The sequence below is a fragment of the Dermacentor albipictus genome, unplaced genomic scaffold (genome assembly GCF_038994185.2).
Source record: "Dermacentor albipictus isolate Rhodes 1998 colony unplaced genomic scaffold, USDA_Dalb.pri_finalv2 scaffold_28, whole genome shotgun sequence".
Taxonomy (NCBI): Eukaryota; Metazoa; Arthropoda; class Arachnida; order Ixodida; family Ixodidae; genus Dermacentor; species Dermacentor albipictus.
In genome coordinates, this window is record NW_027225582.1 from 2,082,178 (window position 1) to 2,095,178 (window position 13,001).

The window sequence follows — 13,001 nt, forward strand, 5'->3', positions numbered from 1 at the left end:
CCACTCTGTACCATCTTCGGCTGCTTCTCAAAAACCTGGGCGTGCTAACAGGCTGCATACAACTCCCTCTAACATTACCTTCTCAATGCCACCTGTAATAAATCGCTTTATAGTTTAAGTTTGGCACTTTTTTAAGCCAATGTGCCCTCTGGCGTGAGGGTGCAAAACGATTTCCTCCTGTCGTGGGACTTCACCGCCCCTCTCGGACCTGCTTTAACTGCTTTAACGCACCACCAATGTTCCGACTTAGTACCAAAATGCATATATTGTTAGAATGGACTGCTCTGTTGTAGTCAGTTGAAATGTTTTGACCCTCGGCTGGTATTCTGAAATATACTTTAGAAAAGAAAATTTTCGCATTGAGTTACACTTCTGCGTTACGCTGAAGTTCCGAAGGAGAATGTCCAGAATTCCTGGACATGGAAATGCATGGTGTCCTGCAGTGGGGCAACATAGATTTTACACAGAACATACAGGAGACGCAGTATTTGTGTGAACAGTTTGATGTTGGCCCGGGCCGTGCCTTGCTCCGAATCCTGCCACACGAAGGTGACCAAGTAATTGTGGCGTTGGAGCTGCGGAAAAGTGGCCACTATTCACAAGGTATATACAAGGTAAATATACATAGTAGCGAAGCTTCCATAGGAGCCCATACGTTCAAAACATGGCGGTTCATCGGCGGTTCATGGGGCTTAGCGCCACCTGTATGGGGTGGGAACACTTCCGGCGGAAGAAAAAATAATGTGACACCATATCTGTTAAAAGCAGAAGTGACGTCATTTTGTTTTGGAAGGCGCGAAATTTGTTTTGTTCGTCTGCCTTTGGAGCTATATATTCAAATGACCCGCCATTCGACTTGATGGGCGTTTGGAGCTTTCAGCACGGAAAGCGACGCAGGAAAAGGCCAACCGCACTGTTTTCGAAAGCGCACCCCAGCAGAAAACATACTTTTTTGGAGGCAGATGAAAGCTTTAGGTGTAGAGTGCTGATCCTATCGTCGGATGCCAAGCCCGTCAGCTAACGCAGTCACACGAAAAAAACAACTCAATTATCTGGCGGTCGTAACACTACTTTTGACTGAACAGATTAAGAAGCGATAAAGCTACCCGCGTCACCAAATTCAGACAAACTTCCACAACCAAAAAAGCACAACGTGTGAGGGAGGCATATTTCAACAGGTGAACTTTACGAGCGCGCCTTTTTGCACATTTCAAGACGTGCATTGCATTGCGAGTGATAGCGGCGTCAACGCCCCCTGTAACGATGGGCGCTGAAAAGAAGTGTATTTATTATTAATAATAAATTAAGTAAACTTGTATTTTCATAACTCGTCACGACTATATAAAATTGACCAGGAATTTTATTTTTGTTGACTGAATCTGCGTCTCACTGGAATTTAAAAAACGCTTTTTCCTTTCCCATTGTTGGTTCCCTCCAAACATAGTCGCACTTCAATCGCTGCTCCCATAACCCCCCTTGCTGATGTCGGTAACAATTTGTACTGAACCATTTTTCGCCTGAAGCTTCGCGACCTATTTCGATCGACCTTGCTTTTCATGTGCGGCCGACCGATTCTCTAAAGGGCCGTTTATAGTCCGACGTAACGCACGCGCGCGCGCGCGCGCGCGCACGCTACGTCACGTCGGCGAAAACGACCCCTCTATAGTCGGGCGCACCGGCGCAGCCAACGTAACCGGCGGCTTCCAACGCGCCCCGACGGGCGCGGCGCCGATGTGGCTCCGGAGCCATTCGCGCGTCGAAGTCGGCGGAACTCTCGCACCACAATGCATTGCGCGCGAAGAAAAAGGCGCTAACACAACTCCGCAGACGGCTTTTGCGGACTGCGCGTGACTTGGCGAACCTTCTGCGCATGCTCCGAAGATAGCAGCCGACGGCGCGCGCGTTGAAGTATAGAGGGGATGGCATCTCGGCTGGCGCAGCGCAACCGACGTAGCTTGACTGACCATGAACGACGCTCGCCCGCGCGCCGATAACGTCGGACTATAAACGGGCCTTAACAGTATCGCGCGAGCGTCGACTGGCCGGCCGGTCAGCACATTCTCAAGGCCCGTTTATAGTCCGACGTTATCGGCGCGCGGGCGAGCGTCGTTCGCGGTCAGTCACGCTACGTCGGTTGCGCTGCGCCAGCCGAGATGCCATCCCCTCTATACTTCAACGCGCGCGCCGTAGGCTGCTATCTTCGGAGCATGCGCAGAAGGTTCGCCAAGTCGCGCGCCGTCCGCAAAAGCCGTCTGCGGAGTTGTGTTGGCGCCTTTTTCTTCGCGCGCAATGCATTGTGGGTCGACGCAGTCGGCGGCGCCGGCGTGCGAATGGAGCAGGAGCCAAATCTGCGCCGGGCCCGTCGGGGCGCGCTGGCAGCTGCTGGTTACGTCGGCGCTGCAGTGCGTCGGACTGTAGAAGGAGTTGTTTTCGCCAACCGTAACGTAGCGTGCGCGAGCGCGTTACGTCGGACTATAAACGGCCCTTTACGGCTCGAAGCGACGATATCAGCAAGAGTAGCGCCTGCGCACAAAGTTTATTCGAAGCGTAAAAAGGGCCGTTTATAGTCCGACGTAACGCCCGCGCGCGCGCACGCTACGTCACGTCGGCGAAAACGACCCCTGTATAGTCTGGCGCACCGGCGCAGCTAACGTAACCGGCGGCTTCCAACGCGCCCCGACGGGCCGGGCGCCGATATGGCTCCTGAGCCATTCGCGCGTCGAAGTCGGCGGAACTCTCGCACCACAATGCATTGTGCGCGAAGAAAAAGGCGCCAACACAACTCCGCAGACGGCTTTTGCGGACGGCGCGCGACTTGGCGAACCTTCTGCGCATGCTCCGAAGATTGCAGCCTACGGCGCGCGCTTTGAAGTATAGAGGGGATGGCATGTCGGCTGGCGCAGCGCAACTGACGTAGCGTGACTGACCGCGAACGACGCTCACCCGCGCGCCGATAACGTCGGACTATAAACGGGCCTTAAGTTTCGTCTTGCAATATCACGTCGGTCACTGTAGACAGGACGTGGCTCTTGTTCTGCAACATCAAACAGAACGTCTGCTCACAGACATAGGTGTTTCCCAAGAGAATTTCAAGGTCTCTCTCATTTTTGAAAACGACTAGGGGACTGCTTCGATTGCATGCCTTTTAGCCGTGAAGAACACCGCAGCTCGATGAGTTCTAGCTGGTCCGCGGAGTCGCATTCTTTTGCTGTAGCCGAGAAATGCTCGCCAAATGAATTGTTACACTGTTTTTTATGTTCAAATGATTTAAGATACGATTGGAGCCATGCCAAGAAGTTGTCGACCTACACTTGTAGGAATGTTTATCCGTCAATTGAGAAACGTTTTCTGACACTAAAGTTGTTGAAAAACTTAGAAAAACGCATTTCCCGTCAATGTTTTCCAATATGATTCGGACAAACAAGGTTCCATCTTTTACTATTATTAGAATTGTTATTGAAATACAATATTGTGAGTTATGCTATATCATCACAGCGATCGATAGCGTTGGTCAGTTGTTTGCGACGTCATTAAAATGCATCAAATAAGAGCTGCACGGTAGTGTATCGGCCAAGTAGAAAGTTTCACACTGCGCGAATATTACTGCGGCCAGATACAGATTACTGAAACTTAATCCCGAAGCGCTGTCATTCGAGCAAGTATTTCTGAACGTTTGAAACTAAGTTGAACGCGTCAACAAAAGCATCGATTCGCAGGCCCTGGCATCTGCTGCCATTCAATAAAACATACTGATGAAGCGGACGTTCGACCGAATAATGAACGCTGATCCAATAATGCGATATTTGCACTGGCGAAGGCGCGTACCCAGGATTTTTTTTTTTGGAGGGGGGAGGGGGGGCAACCCAAGGTAACTTCTATGCAAATGAGGGGGGGATACTTTACTGGTAGAAATGTAAATAAATTCCACCATTCACCATAAAAGCGCGTAAACCCACAAAAGAGAAATGAAATAAGGTGTATTTAACAGGTACGCCTGTGCGACACACCTATCTTTATTTGGCAAACAAGGAAGTACGACAAATGGACTTGCGCAGGCAAGAAGCGCAGGAAGATCACTGCCAAGAACAAGTAAAGAAGCCAAAGTGTAATATAAAAATTACTTTAGTAGAATACCACTTAAAAAAAAACAGCAGTTGGCAACCCTGGCACACCAACTACTTGTGTTACTTCGTCAGCCAATCACAGAAGCAAACAAAATCGTTGTCATGCCACATTTTCAAAATGGCGTCGTACTTGGTACCTCCGGAGCGTCTGCTATTCTTGAAAAGCCTTTTCATCAGCGGAAGCAATGAGGTGTGCGACAGACATGGACAAAGTGTACAGAGTCTGAGCATTTCACTCTTCAAAAGTCTGCGGTGCCGTTCATTTCACTGCTGAACCTGTTTAACTCATGAAACATCACTGCCAACGGAAGTGAAACTTGACAATACATAGCTGCAGCAAAGGAAGCATGTTATTTCAGTTCAAAAAGGAATTCGGCTTTGGCTATTCTGCTGTAATAGGCGAGGCAAAAGGTATAAAATTATGCGCTAATAATCCTATTTTTGTGGTTACCGCCTTATTTGGGTAACAGGGAAAGTTTCAAGTACGAATTATTTGCAGCCTTGTGGAGGAAAAGTGGCTGGCGATTATGAGGGCGTGGGCAGGACTTGACTGCAGACTTAATTAGCATCCCAATATAGTAGAGTTTTTTAAATTAGCTCTGGAAAAATTATAGAGAAATATGTATTTGGGGAACAATCACAGTTCTTTTAGATCCCTCGTTTATGCTCTACCAAGTAAAGTACCGCGACCGACTCGTATTGTTATTTGGGAAGTTACGTAACGATGCGTGGCTGCCAGTCCCGTATAACCGCGTCGGGCGCATTACGCTGCGATTCTAGACGTACTACGCCCACCGCGAAAGGTTAGAAAAACACCTACATTAGCACAGCAGAGAAGTGGCTACGTTAGGCGGCTCGAATGATAACTGTAGAAGCGTCATTCAGAACGCACGGAACTGTTCTCCACTTCCTTTTCCTGCTCTATTTCCTTTTTATATAGAAAGATCCATAAATATGTTCATGAACAATAGTTAAATTTGTTCATTCTTGCTTTCCCTTCCTGTTTGGCTAGTTGCCTTGGCTGTCTCCCTTAGTAGATCGCCTCATTTCTCAACTCCTTGTGACTCTTGTTTCCAGTTGCGAATTTTGCACGAAAAGAGCTCTACAATTAGGGAAAAAAGCAGACAAGTTAACGGGTGAAAGTCATATTGTTTATGAGTTTAAGGGTCGCTGCAGGGTTTGATCATGGACGCCTGTCTCGTATCATGTTATTTTCCGCCTTATCTAACCCATATAGCCGATATAGGGTTCCGAGAATCTGTCAGCGTCGCGGCGAGCTGTTACTCGAGGAAATAATAAAGCAAGAGGAAAAGTTAAACGCAAATGGCGTTTTCTCTGGCCGGAACTCGTTCCACGTGCATACAGACCAGCTGACGACGAACCGAATTCATTTCCTGGTCCCTAGATAAGTCTAAACAAAGAAGGTTGAACTAACGAAGCAACAGCGATGTACCTGACCGTCGAAAAGACGGTGACAACTCAATGCATCTCGAGTTAATCGCGTGGGCACGGAATAGATGAGGAGACTGGCATTCACACCCCAGGAGATGCCGATAACTACCGCCATCCAAAAGGATGGAAAAAGGCAGCAAAATGTTGACTACCGAATAGCTGTCAAGTCAAGTTTCAACATTGATTTGGCGGCGCTTTTGGAATGTATGTGAGGATTGGTGGCGTGGACGGAGATGGGGGATGGGTATTAATTCAGGGGGGTATTAATTTAGGCCCCCCACCCGGGCCCCCCTTTAGGTACGTGCCTGCACTGGCGGCTTGAATGCAACTTTTAGCGGTAATGCGCCTTATCTCTAACGAAGGAGAAACTCCACACTCCTACACCCCATTTTATGTGCTTGTCAGCGGCTTACAGTTCATGGCGTGTATCATGTTTAGCGCGTCAAACCTTTTTTTTTTCGTGGTATGGTCATGCGCTGATTAAAACACGAGCTGTCACAGCCGTCTGGAATCAGCCGCTGGCCGCTAAACATCTGTTCACGGGCAGAAGCCCGTATAATTTACAGGGTTGGGCAGACAATGCGTGGAGACCTCTAGCGACAAGGAGACAACGATCGCGTCTGCAGCTTTTCCCCAAAGCTAGTAGGTGGCGCTTGACGCTGTGTTATCGCAAACCGCCTGTTCGAGAATCTACCACATGATTTAGTTGAGGCTTTCCATGCTACTTTAGAAGAGGCTATAGAATCTGATCTTTTGGTACATAAAAGCTAACCAAAAAAAATTGGAGGACGCTTAAGCTTCGCCTTCAAGAGTGGGACGCGACAGCGTTCCCGTCGACCCGCCAAGGGGTATAAGACAATGCGCTACGGCACAGCAATCACTTACGATGCGCCCCGCATCGGACTTAGCGCCCACCTATCACGCGGTGAGCGTCGAGCAACGCAGCGTTGGGCGCGGCAACGAAACGTGCGCCTGAGCGAACGAAACGAACCAAAGAACTCGGTGTCTCGGAGGGGAAACGATCTACGCCAGCCAAACGTCGTGATCGGCACGGGCAGAGAGATAGATAGTAATCTAAACCGGAAGCACGGCGAAGCGTCGTCAGGGGAGAGGGAGTCCCGCGACGCGCCTGGCAGCGGTCCCAATGCGCGCGCGGCGCGCCTCCTGTCGGGGCAGCGCCGTACATTGAGAGGAGGGGGTCTTCTGTGTTTGCCGCAAGATGGCTCTGCGTGTGCGGAAAGCGCAGAAGAAATGCAGCGGAAACGCACTTCGCAACTCGTGTAATTGTGACTTCTGTACGTTACATGTTCATAATTACCGATATACACCGCAGTATAACTTTCCACGGCTCGTTTCGAAGGCAACACCGCATTCACTAGAGGCGCGTTTGCACCGCTTGGAAGCATCGAACTCGTGGCTGAGTGGTAGCGTCTCCGTCTCACACTCCGGAGACCTGGGTTCGATTCCCACCGGGCCAATCTTGGAAGTTGCTTTTTATTTATGAAGCGCCTGCCGTGATTTATCGCTCACGGTCAACGCCGCCGACGCCGACACCCGACGCCGACGACACCGGCTTTTCTGCGACACGAGCTCCTTAACGCTATCGCGTTAAAATGTAATTCAGTTACAAGAAGAAATTACTTCTACTGAGAACAAACTTGCTTTCGCTAAACAAGCATGAAATATGCTTTAGTTGGCAATCCAAATTGCGGTAAGACAACAATTTTTAATGCCCTGACAGGACTTAAAGGGAAGCTGAAAGGTTTTCCAGAAAAAATGAGTGAACATGTGTACATAATGGTTTTCAACCCTCCGAATTCGAATATCGTATCGAAATTGAGCGAAAGAAAGCGCAAATATATTTTATTTCGACGAAAAGTGCAGCAGCGGACACGCCCAGCTCGCGCGTCTCGTTTCCGCCTGTGATTGGTCGGGCGACCCGTGACGTCAACTTTAGCGACCGACCGCTGCCGCTCCACATGAAGCGCGGTGCCAGGTAGTTTGGTGCCGTAATGGAAAATTAAGAGGTAATAGAAAATTTAGAGAAACTGCGTTTTTCTGAAGAGTTCGGCGTTGCTCCCTACATGCACGAGCCGATTGCAAAGAGCCGGCCTCTCGAAGAAGCAAACGATGCTGGTGCGAGCAGTGCTTTCGACGAGAACGAAAGCGAAGTCTTGGGATCTCCTCGTGTTGGAAGTGCTCTTTGGTGAGTATGTTTTTTGCAAAGCGATCTAGTGATCTCGCCGATCTTTCGCCGATCTAGTGAGCTCGTTTCCGGTCAAACAACTGCAGTGTTGTGTTCCTGCATGCCTCCTCGCGGAACGTAAGCGGGGATGCGATCGTCGGCATTTGTGCGCTGTCCAAAGCTGTCGGCAACCTACAAAGACTGTTCAAACGCGTGAAAAGCTTCCCGGTTCATGCAGTACGTGTAGTGACCTTCATCTGTGCGCCATCCGCACACTACTCGTAACCGAAGTCGTAAAGGCGGCGAATTCCGTCGGCTACGTGAGACGGTCGGTTTCTCTCTGTGCGCGAGAGACGGGGGGAGCGTAGCGTCCTGGCGTGCGCCGGCTTTCCAGCACATGCAAACTCTACATTTGCACTGCGTTATGCTATAGCTGCCTGCGGGCGGTTTTACAACACACGTGCAAATAGAAAATTCGCGGCGATTTGCGACGAAACCTGCGTCGAGGGTGGGAAATAAACATGCACCGTCCGTTCAGCGTGCTAACATGAAGGAGCTCGCAGTAAATCAAAATCCAGGTTTGGGCGAGTTCGTGTATTCATAAGGCCTTCCAACACCAGTTATCGTAAGTCAGTCCGCACTCGTGCCGTCTTTGTTTTCGTTGCTCCGATCTTTTCGCGCTGCGTTTAGAAAGCCTGCTAGTGGAAATTCTGGTGATAGTCGTCGTCACGGAAGTGGTTGGAGCACAGCAGTGTTGTTCTTGAGGGCTTGAAATTCTTTCGCTTTACAACAGCCTCCCACTTCCTTAAAAGCTTCTTGTCTTGTGGGAAGCAATGGAAGACAACAACGTCGTGGCTGCTGGTGTTCGTGCAACCGTAGGCTGCACAGAAAGACGGCATGATCGGCCCACCACATCAGTTGATGCTGCGCACGTTGACCACCACTCTGCACACACACAGACGCACAAACAAAGAAATGCAGGGTCGATCGAAGCAGATTACGACGGCACGCACGCAGAAACAAGCACGGTCAGGCACGGTCGCGCACGCTGCGAAGGAGCAAAACACTAAAGTTGACGTCACAACACCGCGGTTTCCGGTCTCCGCTCGCATCGTCAGCATCAGTAGCAGCGCGCGGCATTCGACGGGGGGCGGAGCTACAGCGCAATTTCAACCGACGATTACGTCGCTCCTATTTGAAAACAAAAACCCAAATTTGACCAACATGGTTTATAAGGTTCCCGCATCCGTATATGAGCGTCTTATTGAATTCGACAGACTCTTCAGCTTCCCTTTATGGCGTTGGCTGGGGCGGCTAGTAACAGCCCGCGCGCTCTCCGGTTTCGCGAACGGTGCCACCAGCGGGACGTATCTTCATTGCCGCAATTCGAAACGGCGTCCGCTCTAATCGGCTTGTCTGGCTTGTCGCGAGGCCGTTTCGACAGACCGGGAAGCCCCGGCTTTATTTGGCCTGCGGCGGAGAGGTTGTGCGTATAGGTTTCTTAAAGAAAAAGACACCGGCCAGACACCGGCCAAGGAAAGGACGCACTCTTCTAAGCTGGATATTATGGAGAATCGACGACCGACCTACAAGCGTCACGAAGCTACGGGCTGGGTCTTTCCCCGGGACGGCTTCGATTGGTCAGAGTTCGAAGGTGCCTGCAGCTACCAACCACGCTGCGACGACATACTGCTCATGACGTACCCGAAGTCAGGCACCACTTGGGTGCAGTACATGCTGTACCTGCTCGTCCATGACATGAAACCCGTTCCTCTGGGAAGCCGACTGGACAGCTTCGCTCCTTTCCTCGAGAAGGGGGGCCTCAACCTCATCGGTGCCCTGGAGAAGTCGCCTAGGCCCATCAAGACGCATCTGTCGTTCAACGTGATGCCGTGGCGTGCCGAGCCCCACAACGTATGTGTTGTGCGAAATCCAAAGGACGTTTGCGTGTCTCTATACCACCATGTACGGGGCTTCGAGAAGTACTATCACTTCACGGACGGCAGCTTCGACGATTTCTTCGAGACTTTTCTCGAAGGCCAAGTGGACTCCGCCGACTACCACGACCACCTGCTCTCACTTTGGCACCATCGCAGCAAGGAGAACGTGCTCGTACTAACTTACGAAGGCCTAATGGAACGAACCCTGCAAGAGGTAGGCAGGCTCGTTGAACACGTCAGGCCGTGCTTCCCCGCCGACTGGAAGACTCCCGACTGAGGGTCTCTTGTGGCCGCAGCGAGCTTCGACGTAATGAAGGCGCAGCGTCCCGAACAGTGGACCAGCACCAGACCAGAAAACATGCCGGCTTTCATACGCCGCGGTCGCGTGGGAGACTGGCGCAACTACCTCACGGAGGATCAGAACGAAAGGCTGGAGAGCAAGTTCGCACGCAAATTGGCTGGTTCGGGTGCCGAGCTCCTCTGGCCAAAGGAGATGAAGGGACGCGAAAGCGTGTGAAACGGCAGTGGCCGTGTGTTTTGTGTAGCACCGGCGGCACTCGGTGGTGGACGTGAAAAAAAGTAGAGGGCGAATTGCGACAGTATTCCACACAAAAGCCGTCAGTTTCGTAGTCAATGCGTGGTTGCTTTGGCGAAATAATAAATTAGGAACCGAATGGAGGAAGTTGTGTGCACCTGAAATGTGTGCTTTATTCACGACAAAATGTTCGTTCCTAACAACTGTTTCTCATCAGCATGTCATCTTTGCTAATAGTAGGTTGCGTATCAAGATTATTCGTCACTTGTTCTTGTAGTACTTGCGTAGGAATTGTTTTGAGAATATCGGTCCTTAATCGCAGCCATTCTTTCTTTGTTTATGACTCGTGTGCTCCTTACCGCTCTCGGTGTCGTGGCTGCTCGGCGTGACTGCGTCAAGCAGTCACGCCGAGCAGTAACCTATGTTGTAACCTATGACCAAATTTACTCGTCTATGACTATCACGAGCCCCATATGTGCATGCGGTACGATTGCCGCCCTGTATGCCGTCCATATTTATAATGCATTGCGAACAATAAGTACCAGGCGTAGCAGAAGTACTTATAGACAATTGTGTTCGTGAAAGTTGGAGCAATACCGAAGTTAAAACAGGATATTACTCACATGTCTTCCAACAGGTCTGCGCTCCACACTGGACCAAGAAAGCGTCAGAAACTCAAATTTCAAATGGTTCATAGCGAAGAACGCGAAATCGTAGTGGAGAAATGTACTGCGCGCTCGCCCTGTACACCGCCGATCTCTACTTCAAGGGGCAAGACATAGCGCAGATCAGTTCTGTACAATGTGTTTTTCTTATCATGTTCTTGGGATACGCTTCTGTACTAAACCAAATGCGCTTGCTTTTGTGCAAAAAGTAATGCCGTACGGTTTTACTCTTATTGCTAGCGTCATGAATCCTTTAGCACGGACGATTGTCCGCAGCGTTAAAAATTATTAAACTGACCCTGCCTCTTGCGAGATATTTAACATCCACAGCGCGTATTTCCCGAACACTACGTCACTGGCTTTGGTTATTCGTTGAATCATCTTGCGATGCCTCCCATGAGGGCTGCAAAACAAGATATCTTAAGCGTGACGGAGACATCCATTATCGCAACGTGATTTTCAGCGAGCACCAATAAATGATATATAAACGTCAGCCGCTGAAAGGCCAGGCAAAAACCTGCAGTTCATGCCAGGCTAAGACCTAACGATTTCAGTGCGAATGCACAGTACCTATTCCTGGCTACATTTGGGTAAACAATAAACTCCCAGCGTGCGTTATTAAAGGCATTGGTGAAACTCTACGGGTGTGGATGGATGGATGGATGTTGTGAGAGTGCCCTTTGGAACGGGGCGGTAGGTTGCGCCATCAAGCTCTTGCTATTATACTGCCTAATGTCCTACCTATGTTAAACAATGAAAAAAAAACGCTATGAAATACAACGTCTAAATTTTCTGATCCCCTATTGCGAACTGTGCTTTTGTACGTCTCCGTCTTTTGTCGTTTCCCTACTTCCACCAATCTTGCAATCGCCTCTTACTAATGCCTAATGCGGACATGTTTGCTTTAGCACTGCTCCCGCTGAACCCAAGTGCTTCAAGGAGGCCAGTGGTGCCTAAATCGACCGCTGGGTAGACGTCTTCACATTTTAATAAAACATGCTCCGCCGTTTCCCTAGCTTTACCGCAGCAAGCACATGCTCCTTCTTCCTTCTTATATCTCGCTTTATAGGTGATCTAAGGTATCCTGATCTCGCTCCGAAAAGTAATGTGCTTCCGGTTGAGTTATCATAAAGTGTTTCCTTCCTGATTTCGTTTTTTTCTTCTTAAGTACTTACTCATGGCAGGTTTCTTTTCCGTTGCCACCACCGTTGAGATTAATTCAGCCTTTCTGACTTTCCACTTGACATTCTTAGTTGCTGTTTTGCCCACCCCACAGGCCGCATACTTGCTGGTAAGCTTCCTAGTTCTTTTCCTCCACTGTGAATCAATCTTTTTCCTGTAGAGATACCTGAACGCTCTCCCAGCCTATTTACTTTCTTCCATATTCCTCAGCCGTTTTTCATACTCAATTTCACTGCGAGCTTCCCTCACTTCAAAACTAGTCCAGCCCATATCACCCTGCACAGCTTCATTTGTAGCCTTCCCGTGAGCGCCCAATGCGAGCTGACCTTTCTTTCCCCACTGACCCACTGACCTTTGGTTCCCGTCGAGTCCTGAGTGTACCCCTGATTTAAAGCAAACAACCACATTTCCAAAAGTAAGTCCTAGAACCATTACACCTTTCCACATACCTAGGAGGACCTCGTACCTATTGTATCCCCATAGCGCTCTGTGCTTTATTATTACTGCATTTGTCTTAAATTTCTCTGTTTCCACTTAAAAGAGTGCCACAACTCTGCAGTGATGGCCTGGTCTCATCTGTAGAAGCTTGTGGTTAATCTGAATATTTTTAAGTAATTAGGCCTTGGTTGTTATCCATTTAGTTGAGGCAACTTGTTTTGTTCCATGTCTATAGGTGCCTAGGAAATGCCCAGGAAGAAGAACGCCTATAGCTGTTGTCTCTTCTTTTTCCTGTGTCTCGGATGTTTTTCGACATCAGAGGCTGTGCAAAGGGCCAAACGTCATCCTCCAGGATGGGGGACAAGAATCCCAACCAAGCGTTTGACCCTGGTCGTCCACCACTGGCTTCATCGAAGACAAGGGACCACACTGGCCCTTCCACTATCGCCCTTGAATCTTCCGACAGCTGAACGGTTGAAG

The 13,001-nt window shown here is 49.6% G+C and overlaps 1 protein-coding gene across 1 annotated transcript; it reads left to right on the plus strand.

Annotated features, from left to right (window-relative positions):
- The first annotated feature begins 9,086 nt into the window (after positions 1-9,086).
- LOC139052633 (sulfotransferase 1C4-like) lies at positions 9,087-10,480 on the plus strand. The gene has a single exon (XM_070529701.1). The coding sequence runs from the start codon at positions 9,328-9,330 to the stop codon at positions 9,976-9,978; it is 651 nt and encodes a 216-aa protein (XP_070385802.1). The 5' UTR covers positions 9,087-9,327; the 3' UTR covers positions 9,979-10,480.
- Positions 10,481-13,001: the final 2,521 nt, after the last annotated feature.